The 20991-nt window shown below is 40.6% G+C and overlaps 1 protein-coding gene across 4 annotated transcripts in view; it reads left to right on the top strand.

Annotated features, from left to right (window-relative positions):
- galnt18a (UDP-N-acetyl-alpha-D-galactosamine:polypeptide N-acetylgalactosaminyltransferase 18a) overlaps positions 1-20991 on the top strand; it is a 173013-nt gene that overhangs the window by 111353 nt on the left and 40669 nt on the right. For 2 of the 4 annotated variants that reach the window (XM_038706409.1, XM_038706410.1), the window contains exons 6-8: positions 1757-1871; positions 11501-11686; positions 13771-13908. In XM_038706409.1, coding sequence (XP_038562337.1) covers positions 1757-1871; positions 11501-11686; positions 13771-13908 — 439 coding nt within the window. Of the gene's footprint in view, positions 1-1756; positions 1872-11500; positions 11687-13770; positions 13909-14041; positions 14508-17521; positions 17836-20991 lie in introns of those variants that run through there. The other 2 variants (XM_038706412.1, XM_038706411.1) reach the window with 2 other exon arrangements.

Here is a 20991-nt window from a genome sequence, read left to right as displayed (position 1 = left end):
CCATAGGCAAATACTTATTCTGCCATGTGTAGTCGGATGTGTGCACTGAGAGCATAAAAACTTGTAAGACAACATGATCATTTGTAAATGAAAGTGAGAAGACAATTTTATATTTTACAGTCTAAAGCCCTGTTTTGCCAGAATATAACTTTACTATGCACCTAGCTAATTTAACTAATCCTTTCAGACGGTATTTTAACCATATCGAAAGTACAGGACGTGGTCTGTAATAGACATGGACATTTCACAGGACAAAGCCAAAAAAAGAAAGCCAAAAACAGGAGGCGTAGAGGAAGAGACGTAAAGGGTGTTATATTATCATATTTATATGGCACATGTACTGTTTTACTGTTTTGGTGCAAATGAAAGTGACAACAGGTGAGAGGCAACAGCAAGACAAAAAAGATTTTGCAGGTGATAGCCACAGCTCTCTTCCTATAATTCCTGACTGACTGCGGGCTACTGGTGACCAAACTGTCAGCAACAGACTCCATGAGGGTGGCGTGAGGGCTCGACGTCCTCTAGTGGGATCTGTGCATACAGTCCAGCACCATGCAGCTCGATTGGCATTCGCCAGAAGACACCAGAATTGGCAAAACCACCATTACCTCCCCGTTCTCTTCCCAAATGAGAGCAGGTTCACACTGAGCACATTTGACAGACGTGAAAGAGTCTGGAAGTGCCGTGGTGAACGCTATGCTGCCTGCAACATCATCTAGCATGACCAGTTTGGTGAAGGGTCAGTGATGGTCTGGGGAGATATATCCCTGGACTGTTGGGTACCACTGGCCTCATGTGGCAGGCAGCTCCTGGATGATGAATTGAACATTGATGCTGCTGACTTGCCCTCATGTTCCCCAGACCTGCATCCATTGTTATGTTGTTAGGTCATTTTGTTATCATTGAATTATACAATGGACAGTAAAGATTTTTAAACTTCGAACTATTTTGTTCATAAAGATTTTTTTAAGCAGTGTATTTCCACGGACACAAAAATAACTTTAGAGATGTAATTTCTTGCTGGATAACAATAATGTTTAATTTTCTAGTTAGATGCAAACTATTTAAAACATTACTAAACCTTAGCTTAGCTTTTTATCTCATGTATTATTAAAATTATATTGTTGAGATATAATATTTAACTATTCGATTTGTTGTGATGTCATTGTGCGTACAGCACAGACTGGTGGCTGGAGAGAAAAGCGTATGCTCAGAGCCGGTACGGGGAGGGCCTTGTTTCTATTAGCATTTTGGGTTTCAGAGTTTCTGTCTGTTTGCCAATCTGTGTATCCACAGGGAAGAGAAATTCACCCAAACAAGCTGGTTTTGCAGCGGTGCTGTATTTCATATTGATAAGAGGAGATGTGTGGGACTGACAGCATGAATATTAATAGGAGTTATTTTTCACTCCTGTTGATTCAGTTTGATGTTGATGAAAGATCTGTTTGCTTTTTTCCCTCGATTTCCTCAAAATGTCCTGAATTTGTTGTGGTAGGCGAAGGCATCATTTTGACAGTTGAATCATTTGTAAGTATAATGGATAGCATAGGTTTATCATGAAAGGCTAAGGCCTATGTTTAGAGCATCAAATCTGCAACATATTTAAAAAATGGACCTTCACCTACACCGGGCACCTCGGTGAAGGACGTGTGAAGGAAATTTAAACCACCTGATGCATTTTTCTCAATGCTAAACATGTTTTACAGCTTTCTTTTCTCTCACCTCCTCTCTTCCCTCACTTCACCCTCTGTTTTAGGAGCCCCGCTTTGATTGGCTGCTTTGTGGTCGACAGGAAGTACTTTGAGGAGATTGGCCTGTTAGATGAAGGCATGGAAATTTACGGTGGAGAAAATGTGGAGCTCGGCATCAGGGTGAGTTGGCTTGAGAACCTGTATCTTATTAGCTGCACAGCCATGGAAACCACGTGCCAACTCTGTCCATTTCTCACTCAGTATGCAGCCCTATACCAGAGGTTGGTTGTTGGTCATTTTGACAGACAGGGTCGTAAATATCCCGTCATCATCTATTAAATACCTGTCATTTCAATTTTTTTATGATAATGCGACAGGGTTTTTCCTGCATAGAGAATTATTCCATTTCCGTATTTTATTTCATCCTGCCTCCAGCTCAGCCTACAGGTGTTTTCTAGCAATTGTGGCACTTCTGTCATTTGTTACTGCAATTGCGGTTTTATGCTGAAGTGTTGACAGTGCATTGGGAAAATGCTGAAATAACCTGTAATGTAATAGAATTTAATTTTCCAAAACTCAGATCACAATAACATTTCATTTTCAGAAATTACAGATTATGCCTTTATAAAAGCGTGGACAGAAAAATGCTCCACTTTCCATGTCACCACACGAAGCAGATGAATGATGACCACCTTGCTGCCACTTGCTTGCATTAGCGGCCACTGGCTGATACACATGATCAGTATTATTTGCTTGACATTGACCCTCCACCGAATCACTCCCTCTTTTTTCACTTCATTCAACAACCACATCACAATTACTGGGCTTTCTAAAGAAACTTCGGACACTCTGCTGCCACTACTTTTTGCGATATAGCCGTGCAAATGCAATGGCTACAGCCAGCTAGGCAACAAGTCATGCATGTGAGATCAAAGACAACAGCTTATTAATATGCACACTTGCCGCCACCTGCACAGGGGGTCTACTACAGGTGGTCTATATATGATTACAGAAAGTGTTGCATGTGAATTACTTAACATTAAGGTAGATAGCCCTTTGTCTTATTCTGTCAAAATGCCAGCCGGCCTTCAGGTTTTTCCATCATAGTATTAAAAAATCAGTCCGTGACGGAGAGTATTTGGTTAACGCAACCCCTGCTCTAGCGCTAAAAATATCCTGTCCTGTATACCATTAAGGCTTCTGCCATTGTCCCTGTCCAGATTGAAACATCCTGAAAAGCAGACATGTCCAGCATACAGAAAAAGAAGAATGACCTTTCCTTTGACAGAATGGGGGCTTTATCAGTCATTCACATTATTCATTCAGACTGACTCAAGCACTCTGAGCTGATTACTAATGATGTAACAACTGCCAGATAACATTGTGACTTAATGTAATAACATTACATTCCCAGTTAGTTGTGATTTTTCTATAAAATGCAACCACATTAAATGACATTTCTGACATTATGATGAATGTGCTTTTTCTATTATTTTTAAATGTTGTTGTCTGGCATCAACAGGTGTTGCATCATCAGCAGCAGTTGGCTTACAGTTATAACGTTGACAGTTATAGCAGGGATCTCTAGTCTGGTCTCTAGAGGCAGAGGGCTCTGCAAAAGTACCGTCCACTTGAGGCTGCTAATCAGTCCCAAGAGGACGCAACTGTTGGAACAGCTTCGAGACTGAATGGACACAGGAGACATAATAGGGAAACTGTTGACTAAGGCTTAGTGCAGAGTGACTTACAGTGTAGTGTCAGTGAAGTACATGTTTGATTATCAGCCCAGGCTTGACTTACGCTGATCCGAGACACTGGGTTAAGAACACATCACACTGTGAAAAATGTATGATTCTCTCAGGCTTGACCATGTCAGGTTCAGATTTAGTGGTTAGCTGTGGACAATCAATGATAGGAGAGCTTGAAGAGAAGATGGCAGGTGATTACTGCAGTGTGTCCTCTAGCCTCAAAAAGAAAAACACATACTGCAATGCAGCAACACATCACTAACCACTTTACTCTTCCATCCTTCTAATGTCCAATAAAAGACATTCACACAGTTATCCATCAATACACTGTAGAAATTATAATGGGATGAGCAAAATCTCATTTTAGGAGGATGAGCATCCACTGAAAAATGCTACAATGATGTACAAATGATGATATATGTCTTACACAAATCACTCTACACTCATTTGTTCATTGTGTTTAACAAGTTACGTATTTTGACTGTTGTAATCCCATGATAAATTGTGGGGTTTCCTGAAGGGAGTGTCCACTCTTTTTTATTGTACATTAGTGACTTGAAGGATGCCTGTTCATCTGATTTTTCTGTATGTGTAGATGAGTCTGCTATTCTCGTGTCTCATGAAGATTTAGCAGCTGTGGAAAAGTCTTTGAGTGAGGAGCTTCAAAATTTTGTGATGTGGCTGTCTGATAACATAGTCCATCCTTTTTGGATCCAGAATTAAACTAGGAAAGACGCCAGAGATTAAGGTAAAGGTAGAAGAGACATACACATACATGGATGACCTCATGGCTGAGAACAGGGAAACGGCGTGGTTTATACATTTAATGGCGCCAGCAAATACACAACACGTTGGCAACCCTTCCCGGTCAGCTCACTTTCATTGGCTGTCGCGGGGTTCTGATCAGTGTGCAGAGATTATGTCTGTAAACCCCTCACACTACAGGATCATTTGGTCCGATAATCACTTCCGAACAGCCTCGGTTCAGGAACGCCCCCAGAGGTTGATGGGAAGGGCGAATTGGACTCCCAAGTAGATTAATTATCTAGTGTGGGGCTCACATAAATTGTTGGCATTGAACAACACTAAAGATGTTAGCCAGATCATTGGTTCAATGCCAATTTGACTAGGCCGCAACCTCCTGGTTTAGTAGTACTCAAATATAAGCTTCAGACTGCCCAAAACGAGTTGATCTCATCTTTATTCAACATGTTTTCTACAATTTAATTGGCTTCCAGTAGAAAAAAAGAGTCATGCAAATCAAGTTGGGACTTACCTATAAAACTGTTAACAATGGGGTCCCCAAATATCTGTCCAGCTACTTTTATTTCTTTAGAGACAATCAAACTATGGAACAAGAGGCAGCTCAACAGATTTCATTCTTTACAATTTCTAGTACAATGGGCACAAATACCTTTTTATACATGGCTGCAATTGAATGGAATAAGCTTCCAGTATCTCGGAATCTCATTGAAGCAGAGAAAAACTTTAAGCAGGCTATGAAGAAATGGCTAGGAAATCTCAGAATAGGGATCTCAGAGCCTCAGAGTTCTTTTATGTTTCTTCTTTTTTGTGATTAAATGGATGGATCCCCCTTAGATGATCACAATATAAACAAGCATGTGTGCTTTATTGTGTAATTTAATCCTCAAGAGTTTGTAAGTTTATGTGAAGCAGTAGTATGTGTATTTTATGATTGTCAAATAAATCTTTGAGGGTACACTAACTCTGGCCTTCTGCATAGAAGTTGGACTAGCTACACACCCATCCACCACTGGCCCCCACACCCTTAGTGAAGTGTAGTCTTCATAGGCAGCCATTCAAATCACGCAAATCTCCCACGTTCCATATGGTGTGAACTAATTAACCATATCAGACATGATCCCGATTGACAGTGACAGCCAAATGGAGGTCAGATTTCTTTTTTGTTTTTCCTCAAAATACAAAATGATTCCAGGGTCTGGATCCTCTTCATGACATGTAGAAGTAGATCAGGAGGTTCATACATAAGGGAACCTTTTCCACTACAGTACACAACCAGAATGTGCAGTAATGCGATTAAAGGACTACTAAATGTACACATTGATTTGATTCCATATTCACACATTAAAAGAAAATAATGTATCGCCTATGTAAAATCACGTGTTGATTGTTTAGGTAACGTTATGAACAGGTTTTATAACAGTAGGTTATAAAACTAAACAGCTGAACAAGTAGGCCATTAGCAGGATCTTTGATGGTGGATGTGTTCTGCTTAGAGAGAGTAGTGAATGCATCCCGCAGTTTCCATAGTAATTTAATGCTGCCATCCATAGCTGTGAGTGTGACTTCATACGCAGTGACACTGTAGTGGGTTAGTGAGCAAGAATCACTTTGAGTCAGTCATGTTGTCACAATAGCAGGAGCTGGCTGAATTGCTTCAGCTCAAACAAGTAAAGGATACTCATGAATTATGGCACACTAAATATTCCCTTTAAAATGGCTTTGACCTCGTATCATAAACATTATATGATGTCATGAATATAAATGGCAAAATCTGCCGAGGGGCTTAAAATGCCCTGTTGTTTCTGCACATTGTGGGTCATTGGCAGTAATGTGTCTTTCTGTGCCTCATAAAAACATTTTGTGCATGGCTCGGCCTTGACTTTCTCCATAGGAGGCTTGAATGTCAGACCTCTGCAGTCAAGTATGTTGAGTCCAGTAATGGCTTTCTCCTTAGTGCAGAAACCGTAAATGCTTCTCCATATCCAAAGAGGTTATCTTCTATTATAGAGCTCTTTTTGGCATATACTTCTTCAGAATAAGCCCCTACTGTAGAGACAAATTGCTTGAACACCTGTTGACATTAGCACAGAGGAGACCTGGATGGCTTATTCAGCATAGCATCAGCAGTGAGGCCTGGAACAGCCGGCCTCTCTGTGGGAGGAGATCTCACCATCGCCGCCGCGACCCTGGCAGTCCGTGTTTTTTGACCCACATCAGATGCTCCCTCCAGCTGTCGGCAGCTCTGCCCACATTACAGTTTAGCCTATGCACTAAAAGAGGGCCTAGAGTGTAGCACAGTGCTGCAAATCAGTTGCCCTCTGCAGCTATGACAACAAACACTGAACTGAAATGAACCCGTTTCGGTGAAGAGACACTTCAAAGCTACTGTTGAGCTTGTTGCGTAGTTGTTCGCACATCAGCGTTGGTTCAGGGCAGGTTAGAGCTGGACAGATTTACCCCCGCCTGTCTATCTGTATGTGGTATGAGGTTTTTGAACGGTTGAAAAAAAAGGTTAGCAAGAACATCAGCCAGAGAACTGACGTTTCTTTTCTACAGCACACACTTCCAGTGCCACAGGGGTATTTGAAGACAGAACCTACCATCAAATGTAGCCCCAACAAGCCCGCCTAGACACACAAACACATCATCATTGTCAGTGATTTCATACCAAATAGTTTTGACTATAAACACATCAAGAATGACAAGAAAAAGTCAATATTTTTTTGCTAAAGTAGCAGACTGCGCCGCGAAAGAGCCTTTTGCAGATCAATGATTATGTAAATCAGCTGACAGATATTTTGACAGAATCAGTTCTGCATGCGTGTCTCAAGGGCATTGCTCTTACTCTAACTAATTCATCATGTGTTGAGTTCAACCCGAGGTTTAAGTCAGAAAACAGCCATTTTGTTCTATTTCTATCTCCCTCATACCAAACACAGGCACCTTTTGTTATCAGCAATGTGAATTTTATAATTTTTTTTCTCCCAGTTTCTGCAGAAGCGCTCTGTATCTCCGGCCTGTACGCTCCTATTGTGATAAAGATTGCTTTTATGAAGCTTCAGCTGCACCATGGCGTAATATTGTGCATATTTAGTGCTCATTGTCTCATGTCGTCTTTTTTATCACAATGGGCGGTCGTCCTCAGCATCATTTATAATTCACAACTTCATTTGTTGTTGCCTTTCGCCTCTCATTTTCTCATTAAAACTTTTAAAAATGCGAGATTTGTTCCGCGTTAAACCAAAGAGGACGGACTGAGAGACAATTAGGGATGTAAATGTGCTGCGTTTTGTCTTGGTGACACACATTCAAATCAGACAGACATAAGTTCCAGACATTGGATGCCAACACACACACACACAAACTGCAAAAACTCAATGTCACAATTATCCGTGATGTTTTCTGGGTAATAGTTAGTGCATGGCCGTGTTTTCTCCCGTGGGAGAAGGCTTTTTATTTGGAGAGAAGATAGCAAAACAAAAAAGGAAAAAGCTTTTCGAAAGGATGACTCAAGAAGACGAGGAGAAGCTGTTATCCTCTCTCCGCCTCTATTTCACTTTCTTTATCTTCCCTTTATACTTCCTATTTTATCTTCCTTCACTTTTATCCCTTCACCTTCACTGTTTTATGTTTCTCACTCTTTCTGAATCTCTACTCTTTCTCTTCACTATCTGCTGTTTTTTCTCGTCTCTTTATCTCGCTCCGCACACCCACACGCTCAGACATAGATTGTTATGCTCGAAGAATAGCTCCACATACTCTAAACCCGTGTTGTAAATCCTTTAGAGAGAATGTTGAGGTATTTCTGAGGGAAGCATGTATTATCTGAGAATTTGGCTCTAGTTTGTGCTCCTGCCTGGGCGCCAGGCCAGTGTGACAGTTTTACTGTTGTTCTGCAATAGCTCTTTGCTTTGGAAGGATACAGAGAAGGAGGCTGGCCGGCGGGAGGGATTATAGCGCAAACACAGAAACAAAGTGCAGGACTGGAATAGAGAGAACAGGCATTTCTATTTAAATCGGCGTTCTCCAGCTCTTGTTTGGTCGGTAAGCTGAACTAAGGTGCCTGTTGCAATTTTAGCAGTGCTATCATGGAAATTATTATCTGTTTACTTCATGAAAGTCGGATATTTGTGTAACCATGGCAAAAGCTACTAAGTTGACTGAACAGTGCCCACTGGAAAAGTTTATATTATCCGAAAAATGAAACAACTGCTGAAAATTTGCAGTTGAAACATTTGACAGGCGTTAAAATGGCAGTCAAAACACATTTAGTGAAAGAAGTTAAAAAGCCAACTATTTAAATGGAAAACTGAAAGAAGATTAAGTTTCAAGTGTGTGTGAATAAAGTGTTAATTCAAGTGTAAGCGTTGAGTGAAGTATCAGTTGAAGTAAAAGTTGACATTCTAACACTGAAATCATTTAAGTGTGATAAATCGAGCTGAACGTGTTAGTGGAAGTGTAATTACTAAAAGGTGAAAGCAGTTGAACTGTCAGCTAAAGAGTAAGAGATGAATGCATGTATACTGAACTCCTAAGGTGCCTTTTGCAGAATTTTGAGCGCTGCTATCATGGAAATTAGCAGAAGTTTACTTCATAAAAGCTAGAAATGTGTTTTACAATGGCAGAAGCATCAGTTGAGTCTCTAACTTCAGGAAGCTCTTTAAAACTCATCCTTTCCAAGAACACGTCCTCTTATAACCCCTCTAACCTCTAACATGCACTTCCTGTGCTCTTCTTCTATCCCCTTCCAATTCTCTTGTATTGATTGCACTATTCGTTAACTCTTACTTCTTTCCCTAGGTGTTTGCCGCATTGATGCCGTACGCACTATTATTACTTACTAGTATACATCGTTGGCCTTACTGGTATCAATTGTCACTTGTAGATCTGTTCCTATATTTATGTTTTATTGATGCTTGTATGTTGTTCCTCAAATGTAAGTCGCTTTGGTCTGCCAAATTAGTAAATTTAATGTTGAAAATGTTACAATTTCTGGAGAACATCTACTCCCTGCTGAAAATTTGTGGTTGAAACATTTGAAATAGTTGATGTACTCAAAGAAGCTGAAATGGTAGCTAATGTAGGTTTGATTTAGTGTACCGTTATGCATTGTAGACTCCACTTACACATGCATGTGAAGGATTGTTTGTGTTTTGTAGTTTATATTTTCTTTGATTTTATTTGTTTTCTCTTAGTGGTTAATAGAATGTAGATGGTTAGAGCCAGAGAAAGAACAGCTGATTAGCAGCTGTTAGCAAGGCCAAGGCAACCAGGCAGTTGTAAATACATGACATGTAAAAAAAAAAAAAAAAAAAAGAAGAGGATGAACAAGAGAGATGTGTCACTGAAGGTATATGAGAAAAAGATAATTGTTTAATACTGGAAATGCACATTTTATGTTTATCATGATTCAAGAATCCGTGTATGGTTTGTGGTCGTTTTTTGTTTTTTTCTGTTTGAAACCCACACAGAAAAACAAAGCAGCTGCTTTTTATTCTATGAGCGTTGTTGGATCCCTGCTGGTTTTCAAACCAACTGGCTACTGTACATGTGCGCCTGTTGTTTGCAACAGCTGTGGTCTGTGTCGGGCTTCATCCTACCAGAGCGAACGATCACTGACCCTCCGCAGCGCGCCAGGTTACTCCCGCGACCTCCTCTCCCTCTCCGTAGACATACTATGGGTTGTGTTGCCAGTGCAACCGGCGCATTGGATGGTTAGTGGTCGTTCCCTCTGGCTGGATGAAGTCCGATGCTCCTGTTTTACGCCTAATCCATGTGCTACTGCAGCCTAATGAGCCTCCTGTTTTTCTAACTAACAACCCACTTATGTTGATGTTAAAGCTCAGTTTAATTAGAGGAGACCGGGTATGGTTGTAACACTTTTTGTTTCAGCAACTACAACTCACTCAATTTCTTAGGTAGAGTTCTCAAAATTTTATACAAAGTTCCCACATTTGTTAACTACAAATGGCACCAATTCAGTCCTCTACAAGAATATCTCAGACCTCGTGAGTTGATGTCAAATGCATTGTGTTCCCTTGTGTTCCCTTGTTATAACCTACCCCAGTTTTGGGGTAGGTTATAACAAGGTTTCTCACAAGCTGCCCTACACTTCTTTGCCCTCTCCACTTGCGGAGACTGAGTAGGGAAAAGATCAAGTGCCGATACATACACCAACATGTGAACTACATGTGAATGGGGAGTACTGGTCATAGAGCTGACAAATGAATCCTGGTAACCCTGGAGTGCAGGCTGGGTGGGCACTCTGTAAAATTAAGAAAGGTTTATGTATAGTGGATGGTTATAACACTTTTTAAAGAAGTGTTACAACCCACCCCACCACTGTCAGTCAATGTTTAGCTAGCTGTATTAGCATAGTGGTTTGAAATTAGAAAGGAAAAAATGCATCACATGTTGCCTAAGAAACTAAATTTCAATCTACTATAAGTCATACAATTATATCTGCAATAGTATAGATACTAAACAAAATATAGTCTTGGTCAAAAAATTTACTTTCTTACCTCAAAATCAGTTGTTTCTCTATATATTCTGAATGTACCTATTTCCAGACTTGATAACCACCATGCCTCAGGGAGGAAGTAGGTAAATACTGAAATGACCACCTAACTTCTATCTTATCTATAATTGGTGGAATTGGTGTTGTTACAACTCTCTCCATGTTACAACCATCACCAAAAGTTATTAGATCAGTTGAGCTGGAAATCTCAGTTGAAGTGTAATCATTGAAAGCAGATGAACTGTGAGTTAAAGAATAACACATAAAAACTGTCAGCTGAAGGGATGAAAGCATTTGAAATTGCAGTTGAAATAATTTTAAGATATTAATGCCGGCTGGTGATGTGGCCACACATGGAGCTCATTATAACATACCCAAACATATTCCTGTAATATCGCACAACTAAACTAAATGATCAAAGCATGGCAGAGGGCTGTTGCATTCATGGTAAACCAAATCTGAACATTTATTTCATATTTCATGGCCCTGTCATGATGCTAGCTAGGCCTGTGTAGATATATTTGACAGCTCCCACTGTAACCAAAAGTGGTAAAAATAGCAAGCACCTGGGTGGGCATTCTCAGTGCGCTTCTGTGATCCTTTCTATTCATACTAATTCTATCAAACAGGCTCACTCACGGCAATGATTTAATTCCCTCTTTAGAGGAAAAGGTTTAACTGCCATGTACCTGGCAGGTACTGAAAATATCCATACATTTATTTTGGAAGTCCCTGCACTCACTAATGTGTGTGCATTTTTGTGTTTGTGTGTAACAAAGGTGTGGCAGTGTGGCGGCAGTGTAGAGGTCCTGCCCTGCTCCAGGATTGCACACATCGAGCGTGCCCACAAACCCTACACAGAGAACCTGACAGCCCACGTGCGACGTAACGCACTGAGGGTGGCTGAGGTCTGGATGGACCAGTACAAGAGTCACGTCTACATGGCATGGAATGTTCCACTACAGGTAAACAGGGACTTTGATACTGGTCTTTTTCACTGTGTGGGACGGTGTGTGTGTGGGCCTAATTGTGGACATGGCTTATTTGTGTTTAGAGGCTGTGTCAAAAATCTCCTGTCAACCTTGACAAGCACCATCATGGACGTCCACTCGAGAATCAATTTTGTATAAGGTTGAATACAACTGTGGAAGATGGTTCTATTGTGGGTCCAGGTCATTTTATTAATGTTATAAGTCCATCTATCCATCCATTGTCTTTCGCTTATTTGGGGTCAGGTCGTAGTGGCAGCAGGCTTAGCAGGGTATTCCAGACATTCCTCTCCCCAGCAACACTTTCCAGCTCCTGCCAGATGAGATATGTCATCCCTCCAGCGAGTTTTGGGTCTACCCCGGGGTCTCCTCCCAGTTGGGTGTGCCTGGAAAACCTCCAAAGGAAGGCGCCCAGAAGGCATCTTTATCAGATGCCCGAACCACCTCAGCTGGCTTCTTTCAACTCACTCCCAACCCAGAGGGAGCAATCCACCATTTTCCAACAGAAAACCATGGCCTCAGACTTGGAGGTGCTGAACTCATCCTCATCCCAACCTCTTCACACTCGGCTGCAAATTGCCCCAGTGTGTGCTGAAGGTCACGTTCTGATGAAGCCAATAGGTACCACATCAACTTCAAAAAGCAGGGACACAATTCTGAGGTTCTCAAACCGGACACTTTCCTTGCCTCAGCTGTGCCTTGAGATCCTCTCCACAAATATCACAAACAGGATTGGAGACATGGGTCGATCCAACCTTGGTGGAGTCCATCACCCACTGGAAACATGTTTGACTTTGTGGTAAGAATACAGACCCAGCTCACTTTGGTTATACAAGGAACAGATGGCTCATAGCAATGGCCCCTGTGGCCCATACTCTCGCAGTACCAGCCACATGATTCCCTTGGGACACGGTCGTAAGGCTTCTCCAAGTCACATGTGAATTGGATGGTCAAACTCTCTTGAACCCCCCTTCTTTCCCTTCCTGAGTCGTTGAATTGTTAGCCAGAATCTCCTTGAGGCACCACCAGTGTCCACCAGCAGGTTCTTAGGTTGCCACCACATCCGACATCAATGACCTTCTGCCCACAGCTCCTGCCAGCCAACTCTGAATCTGTGAAACATGTTCCACACACCATTTTTGGTGGGTGTAGCAACCAAATATAAAATAAAATGAATGATGTCCCTGTTTGGCTACCCCACAACCAAGAGTAAAAAATAAATAAAAGTACAAACTGGGCAGTAGGCCACAGTACATTAGGTAAGCAGTGCTCTTGGCTCCAAAAACACACCTACCTGGTTAATAATTTTTTTATCTTGCATTTTTATGTTGTGGTTGGGTTCGGGGGTCCTGATCATAACAGTGATAAATCTTTTATTAAGCTAATGCTTCTTCCTTTGTTCTACTCTTTTTTTTTACACAACATTTTCACTGTCATGACATGTGTAACTTTTAGATTATGGCTTATTGTTTAGTAAGTTTTAGAACACTAATGAGGTCATTTATAGCATTACCCGAAAAATACTGCAGTTGTGTTCCACTGCTCAATTTTTTTGACTGCAAAAGTGATTTCATTACAACAAGAACCTGGCATGAAAAAGTGCGTTAGGCACAGCTTTTTCCCTGACTGCAAGAACTTGACATGAAAAAGAGTGATTTACTATATTTGTGTTGCTTATCTTGTGTTGGATTCTAGTATAATTTTCATCTATGTGTATCTGACATTTTTTCCTTTGTATTTATTGTTATATTCAAAGTGCATTCAAATGCATAGATGTATATTATAGTCTTCAAAATTGAAGGACATCTGCTCTCTGTGTGATTGCTCTTTATACAGTATGTTTGTTCTTGTCTTCCTTTTCAGTTATTATTTCAAGTTCTTACATTGTCATTCTAAGGTAGCGCCGAAATGATCCTGAGGCCCTGAATTCTGCACTTGTTAGTTTTGAATTCTTGCAACATTGGAGATTAGGAAGTTGAAGTGTGTTGTGCTTAGTTAGTGCACGAGTGAAATACCCAAAAGGTGAACTCCGATGTGTTTGAATTTCATTCTTTCTCTAGAACTCAGGAATAGACATCGGAGACATTTCGGAGAGAAAAGCTCTGCGATCCAGACTCCAGTGCCGGCCGTTCAGTTGGTTCCTCTCCAACATTTACCCCGAGCTCAGATCCTACAGCGACACAGTTGCTTATGGAGTGGTGAGTTCAACTTTTTCCATTCCGCTCTCAGGAATCCTAAACATTTGCAGTCTACAACCTTGATGTAAATTGCAATTTCATTACAATGTGAGATGGGGTTGTTAATTACAATACACTGCTATTCATCTGATAGGAGCCCACAGGAACAAGTCAGCGCAGTCTGGATGCCAGCCCACAGTTTGAGAAACACTGCACCACATACATAAAACGAGATGCTGTCTCTCAAGGGGCTATCCGTAACTAAATTGAAATTGAAATGGACTCCCCACTCAGTCCCCACTGGTTGCCACACATACAAAAACTCCTCAAAGCAGAACATAAAGTATTCAGGAGTATTTGAATTCATTATGAAATAGGAACAAGACACTCCTTTAGCTTTATCAAAAATTAATATGCCTTTGTTGTGGCAGCTTACCAACAAGGAGTTTTACAAACGTGTGAACATATTTTTTTTTGTGTGTGTTTTCTCTTGTCACATTGCAGCCAAAAGGCAACATATCTTAATGGTGTGCTCCCACAATTAAGGCATATGTGTTTAGATATAGGAACAAAACTGTCATTTGTGAATGGTGTGTGTGTGTGTGTGTGTGTGTGTGTGTGTGTGTGTATATGAGTGAAAGAGAGAGAGTTTTTTTTTTCACACAATGTTCCCTTTACAATCAGTCATTATGGGGATTTCTTTTTCTTAAGGGTTTATTTAACCCTGCATAATATTTTATTGTCAAACAGTTGCCTATTTAAACAGCCAGTACACAACATTACCATTCATTTGGAGTGGTGTTTGTGACCAACATTCACTCAGTTTTAGCTCTTTTTTTGGTCTCCACCAACTGCTGGGGGAAATATCTGGCTCTGCTAAATTCCCCATTAAATTCCCCATTATGTTGCCACCAAGTCACTAACTGTGTATGTCTCCTGTTTGTTGCTGGACAGTGGATTTACCAGAGCTTTTTTTTTTTCACTGAAAACAGTTGCCTGCTACAGCTTGGAATGACACTGATGAGAGCAGTGAGAGTGAGCTAAAACAGTAACGTTTCTGGCCATAAAAACAAAACAGAAACACTCCACAGAGCTGAAGGGGACTGCAGTCAGGTTAGGGTTAATTTTTCTGTGGCTTCATCATCACAAGCTTTCACGTTAAACTTAACTAAAACTAAACATTTACATTAAAACATAACTTTTATAACAATTTTCAAGCTTTAAAGCCATAATTCTTCATTAACACTGATATTATTTTTTTCAGGTTAACACTACAGTTTTACCCTTTACCTGTCTTGTAAAATTTTTATCACTCAGGCTTTAATTTAGAAGTCAGGCATGATCAGGGATTTATTTTGGTAGGGTCGTCCATGGTTATTAAAGCACTGAAATTCCACAAAAACCACCCCATGAATAACCATTTCCATTAAATTTAAACTTTTCTAAGTATTTTTGGGCTGTAGGACTTGAACTTTTACATTAACACTGAATCTAAATGCTATTTCTTTCAGGTTGGCTATATTCCTTGTCTTTTTCTGTTTCAAATATTTTTCTTCACTGACAGGCACAGACTACACCCTAGTTTAATTTGGGATTGAGCAAGTGTTATTTAAATTGTCATATTGTATGGCATGTAAAAATCACTGAAATAGTCTTGAAACAACGTCAACACCTCCTCATGACTAAACATTTCCATTAAACTAAACTTTTCCAAGTATTTGAAGCTGGAAAGCCAACTTTTCCATTAATGCTGAATCTAATTGTACGCACAACATGGGATATATGCTTCTGTGCTGTAAGAGCTCACTTCACATCACGGCAGAAGGGTATTGAAAGGGTGAACCTTTTTACGCCACTTAATTTCTGCATGGCTATTCCTCTCTTCAGTTAACGGCTGTGGGAGGATTTTGCATAATTGAAAAATGACAGTAATCTGTTGAAAGCTGAGCAGAATTATCACCACCACTCTGACTGCTCCTGCTGATAGAGGAAGAAAAATGAGTACTTCTTGGCCAAGTCCAATTACTATTAATTTATCAATTTCCTTTTTTCTTGTGATTTTTGATTGTGGCCTCATTTTAACCTTTTATAGAAATAACTTCAGTGCAGATACTGTTTGAGTCATCTGTCTTCTGCAAGCTTGCAGTCTGAAAATTACCACCACACTGAATCTATTTCTTTCAGGTTAAAAACTGTTTTATTCTTTCAGCTTCATTGACTCCGCATGACTTCAACTTTCACTGATGAGAAAAACAGTTATGAATTGAGTTATGAGAAAGGCTGATATGGTTCTACTCAGACATTAGCAGCGGCAACTGAGTCTCTTGCTCTGAAAACAGCCCCTGTGCCACCTCTTGTGTTTGTTGTTGGATAAACACTTCAGTCACAGTGCGAGCTGGATGGAGTTATTTGTTGACAGGTTGACACTATTGAGCATGTGCGGGGGCTCGGCTTTGAGAGCGTGAGATGAAAGTGTTGCCACAGTGACATCTGAGAGATGCAGATCTGAAGTTTACATATTTGACAAAACCAAACTCTCGCAGGAGATATAGCAGTTGGAGAGAGTACAACATCTGTGGATGCTGTTATTCATTCAGCTTTTATTTAACATGAAACAAAAGCTAGAGGAATGCACGGCTCACACAGGGTAAACACTGAACAAAGACACACATTCATACAAAGTCATGAACTTTCACCAGTTTGACATCGAGTTTTCAGCTAAACAGATTTTTTTGAAATTCGGATGTCATAACAAGTCCTCCCAAAGCTCCTTACCATCAGACACAGACACCAAAAATAATGTAATTTATCATTTAATAGTTCAATTATTATTTTTTCTGTAAGTTTTTTTCTATCACAAAGGTCCCCAAAAGGTTGCTAGTAGGTCATTAGTGTCTCCTAGAAATTAGATTTTTGTATTACTAACTTGCATCACCAAAAACATTTTCAGAGACAAAAATCAGGTTTTTGTCTACGATTGGAGCTCAGTCCACTTCTTGGGTCCAGACTGAAACATCTCAACAACTACTGGATGGATTACAATGCAATTTGGTTCATACATGTATGTTCCCCTCAGGATGAATTGTTTTGGAGACCCTGAGTTTGTTGTTTTCCACCAACATTTTTATTTTTCCAATACTTTGGTTTATCAAATATCTGCAAAATAGCCTCAGCTGAACTTTGTGTTTAGTACTAATTAGCAATTGGTAGCATGCCAAACTAAGATGGTGAACATTTTAATTAATATAGACTACCTGTTAAAATATTTGATTTATTTTCATTCAATACGTTCTCTCTTAATACAGTATCTGAATTGCTTTTACGGTTATGTTAAGGCCCTCAAATCCCTTTGGTTAAGCATTATGGAAATATTGTTGCTTTGGTTAAATATTAAAAAGTCAAAATTTATTCGAAGCACAAGACACAACATATTTACTTTATTAAATAAAGTTATATAACAAAGTTCATTAGTTCTATCTCATTAATTCAACCACCTGCGCCTCATTCAGTTCCTCCAGTCCAACCACCTGTGCTTCTCTAATCCAATCACCTGCACATACGTATATAAGCCTGTCTAACTACTCTCTCTCCTGTTTCTCAGTTCTCCCGTCCTTTTTCTCACCTCTTTTAACAGGCAACACGGTGGCCCAGTGGACAGCACTGTGGGCTCACAGCATGAAGGTCCAGGCATAGCTCAGCCCGGGCCTTTCTGTGTGGACTTTGCATGTTCTCCCCGTGTTTGCGTGTGTTTCCTCCCACCATCAAAGACATGTATGACTAAATCCATAATTCCGCCAAAGTCTTTTTCTACAACTAAGCAAGCTGCTTATTGAGACGAGCCCCCACCCTGTGTCCCGCTCCGGCCACCAAACCCTAAATATCCCCCTGCATCCCTCCATTCTCGACCTTTTCATCCCTCTTCTCTCAACCCCTTCATCCCTCTCCCCTCGATCCCGCCATTATAAATATTCATCATTCTCCGAATAAACTATCGTTTTATACCTCACATTGGCGTGGTCTTTGTTAGGGAACATGTAACTAAAACCATTATTCAGGAAACAAACCCCTGACCACCTCACTACGACTATCTCTCAAAGCGTACTGCGAAAGCGAAAGAGCAATAAAATATCGGATTATTGAACCACTGTAATACGTGTGACAGCAACGTGAGATACTTTAAAATAGAAAGCTCAACTCGGCCCTCAATAGAGGATCAGGAACTGTGCAGAAACCCCCACAGGACTTCATGTGATGTGACTGCAAAGGAGCACGGAGAGATGGTGGGATGCAGCAAGTGAACGGAGGTAGAGTTGTAGTCAGTGATCTATCTAAACAGTGTGTGGGTTGACTGGGCACTTGGATGAGGCCAACTATTCAGCAGATGGAGAGAAAAAGCTTTGTGAGCTGTATATATAAGATATTAGTAGAAAATGAAGGACTCCGTTCACTCATCATAAACTCCAAATATTGCACTATTGGGGAGATGCAGCCAATAACCCTTGTGATTCACCTTTAAATATGAATGCTTATATTTTGTGAGGAAAAGCAGACCGAGGCTCAGACCAAAGCGCTTGAATATAAAAACAGGCATTTCTATTCAAATCACCACTTTTTAAAGGTCACTCGAATGGCAGAAGATTGCTGCCACAGAATGTTTACAATGCTGTGGAGGTAAAGGTGGAGAACGTGAGACTCAGAAAGCTGAACTTTTACCACAAACAGATTCTGAACATTTCTGAGGCAGCTATAACATTCCAGCTGTCTGAATGTGTGTATTAAAGCAACTGCTGTCACTGAAATGACACCAAACCTCATAAAAATATACTATAGATATTATTATTCATTTTTTCCTTAACATTGAGATAAATTAGAAGTTGCAAGTGGTCACAAGTAGTGACAAATCCACAGAGAATTATCACCCAGTGGAAGATCTACTGACATTTTTAGCCTCATTTATTTCGGGGTGTTAACTTTTCTGCACATTTACTCACCAATTTCTTGGTGGTGGCAGCAGCAAGCAACAGTTTTCATTTGCAGTCAGGAAAAAAGCTGTGCCTAACGCACTGAACATTACCTGCCCATCACCAAACAGTGCACAGCCACTTTGGGAGCAGCAGAAACAGGCTGCAAACACAACAGTCATGTTAGCAAACATTTACCTCCTTACACATCCAGCAGACATGGGGCAACATTAGCATTCATTTGGATCCGTATTTCTGGAGGTAATATTAAATATCCTTTCAGCTCTGTTTTTTAGTCTTCACCAACTGAGGGAAATAGCTGGCTCTTTGTAGGCGGCTGTGGCTCAGGAGGTAGAGCAGGTTGCCCACTAATCGGAAGATGGGTTCCCTGGGCTCCTCCAGTTTGCATGTTGAAGTTTCGCTGGGCGAGATACTGAATCCCGATGTGTGAATGAGTGTGTCACTTTGTGTTTCTGATGAGCAGTTAGCACCTTAGCCTCTGCCATCAATGAATAAATGTGTGTGAATGGGTGAATGTGACATAGTGCTAAAGCACTTTGAGTGGTCTAATACAAGTACAGAGCATTTACCATCTTTGTCTATGAAGATTCTCAGTCATCCAGGTCATAGTTATCCAACGAAGGTTAAAATCAAGGGCAACTGTACTTGGTTGAAGATACTGGAAGACGTTTCGTCCCTCATCCAAAGGACTTCTTCAGTTCTGACTGACTGGCAGGGAAACTCAGCTATTTAACAGCTACACAAACGCATGGCTCAACACAGAAGGGCCAACTCCTCAGGTCAAGACTCTGCAGTCTACTTACATCTGAAGGACAGAGGACACTCGTTTGAGGACCACCAGGTGCACATTTTAGACAGAGAAGATGGATGGTTTGAAAGAGGTGTCAAGGAAGCATCTACACCAGGGTGGAGAAGCCGTCATTGAACAGGGGAGGGGGTCTACGCCACCACTTATCCCCCACTTACAATGCGGTCCTTTCATCACTTCCCAGGATACTCAACAAACGTAACCTATTGGCCTCAGGTGAAGATACCAACGATGGTCGTTCAGTCTTGGCCACAGGTAGTCTTAACGACTGTAACGACTGTTGTCACAGCAACAAGGAACACTAACGAACCAGCGGTATCGATGACCCGGGATAACGACCCCACTGAGGTTAAATAGCTGAGTTTCCCTGCCAGTCAGTCAGAACTGAAGAAGTCCTTTGGATGAGGGACGAAACGTCTTCCAGTATCTTCAACCAAGTCCAGTTGCCCTTGATTTTAACCTTCGTTGGATTTACCATCTTTAGCTGCTTAATGCTCTGCTGTGTTCACCCATGTTCAGATTGGTCTTTCTGAGTTATTGGTGCTGGGCAGGTAGCGCACATTGTGTTTTTAGAGCTGTGATCATTCTCTGGGGGTCGTCACACAGAAGCGCTCATATGACCCTCTGTCAATAAAGAAATGGTGATTATCAACTTGAGATCATTTTGCTTTTTCTTTTATTTCCATGCAACCTTCTAAATGTCAGAGAAAAACCGTTGCTCTACCATGATACAGAACCAAAGTGACAATGGACCTGCTTCATTTTTGAAATAAAAATTAAGCAGGATCAGGCCAAACACATAAAAAAAAGTATAAGTTTAAGTAGGGGTGTGATGAGACCCTTAATCCACAAGACGAGATTTCGAGGTTGGGTTCACGAGATTGAGACGAGACTAGATTTTAAAACAATTTTTAAGAAATCTTTAATGATGAATTAAATGAAAATTTAGAGCATTAAACACTTTATTTCCTGCATTCTGAGGATTTTTTCTGCACCAGTTTTTGGTATATTTTATTTATTTACAGTCCCTTCCAAAAGTATTGGAACAGTAAGGGAAATTCCTTTGTTTTTGTTGTTCACTGAAAACATTTGGGTTTAAGATCAAAAGATGAGTATGAGACAAGAGTTCAGAATCTCAGCTTTTATTTCCTGGTATTCACATCTAGATGTATTAAACAACTGAGGACATATCACCGTTTGCATTAAACCACAGCATTCTTAGGTGAGCAAAAGTAAAGGAACATAATCTTAAAGTAAATAACATTTAATATTTAGTGCATAACCCTTGCTTGCAATAACTGCCTCAAGCCTGCG

The sequence above is a fragment of the Micropterus salmoides genome, unplaced genomic scaffold (assembly GCF_014851395.1).
Source record: "Micropterus salmoides isolate LMB-PRFRI ecotype aquatic unplaced genomic scaffold, ASM1485139v1 Ms_hic_scaffold_8, whole genome shotgun sequence".
NCBI lineage: Eukaryota > Metazoa > Chordata > Actinopteri > Centrarchiformes > Centrarchidae > Micropterus > Micropterus salmoides.
Note: the sequence above shows the minus strand (reverse complement) of the source record. Positions and strands in the feature narration are given on the sequence as shown.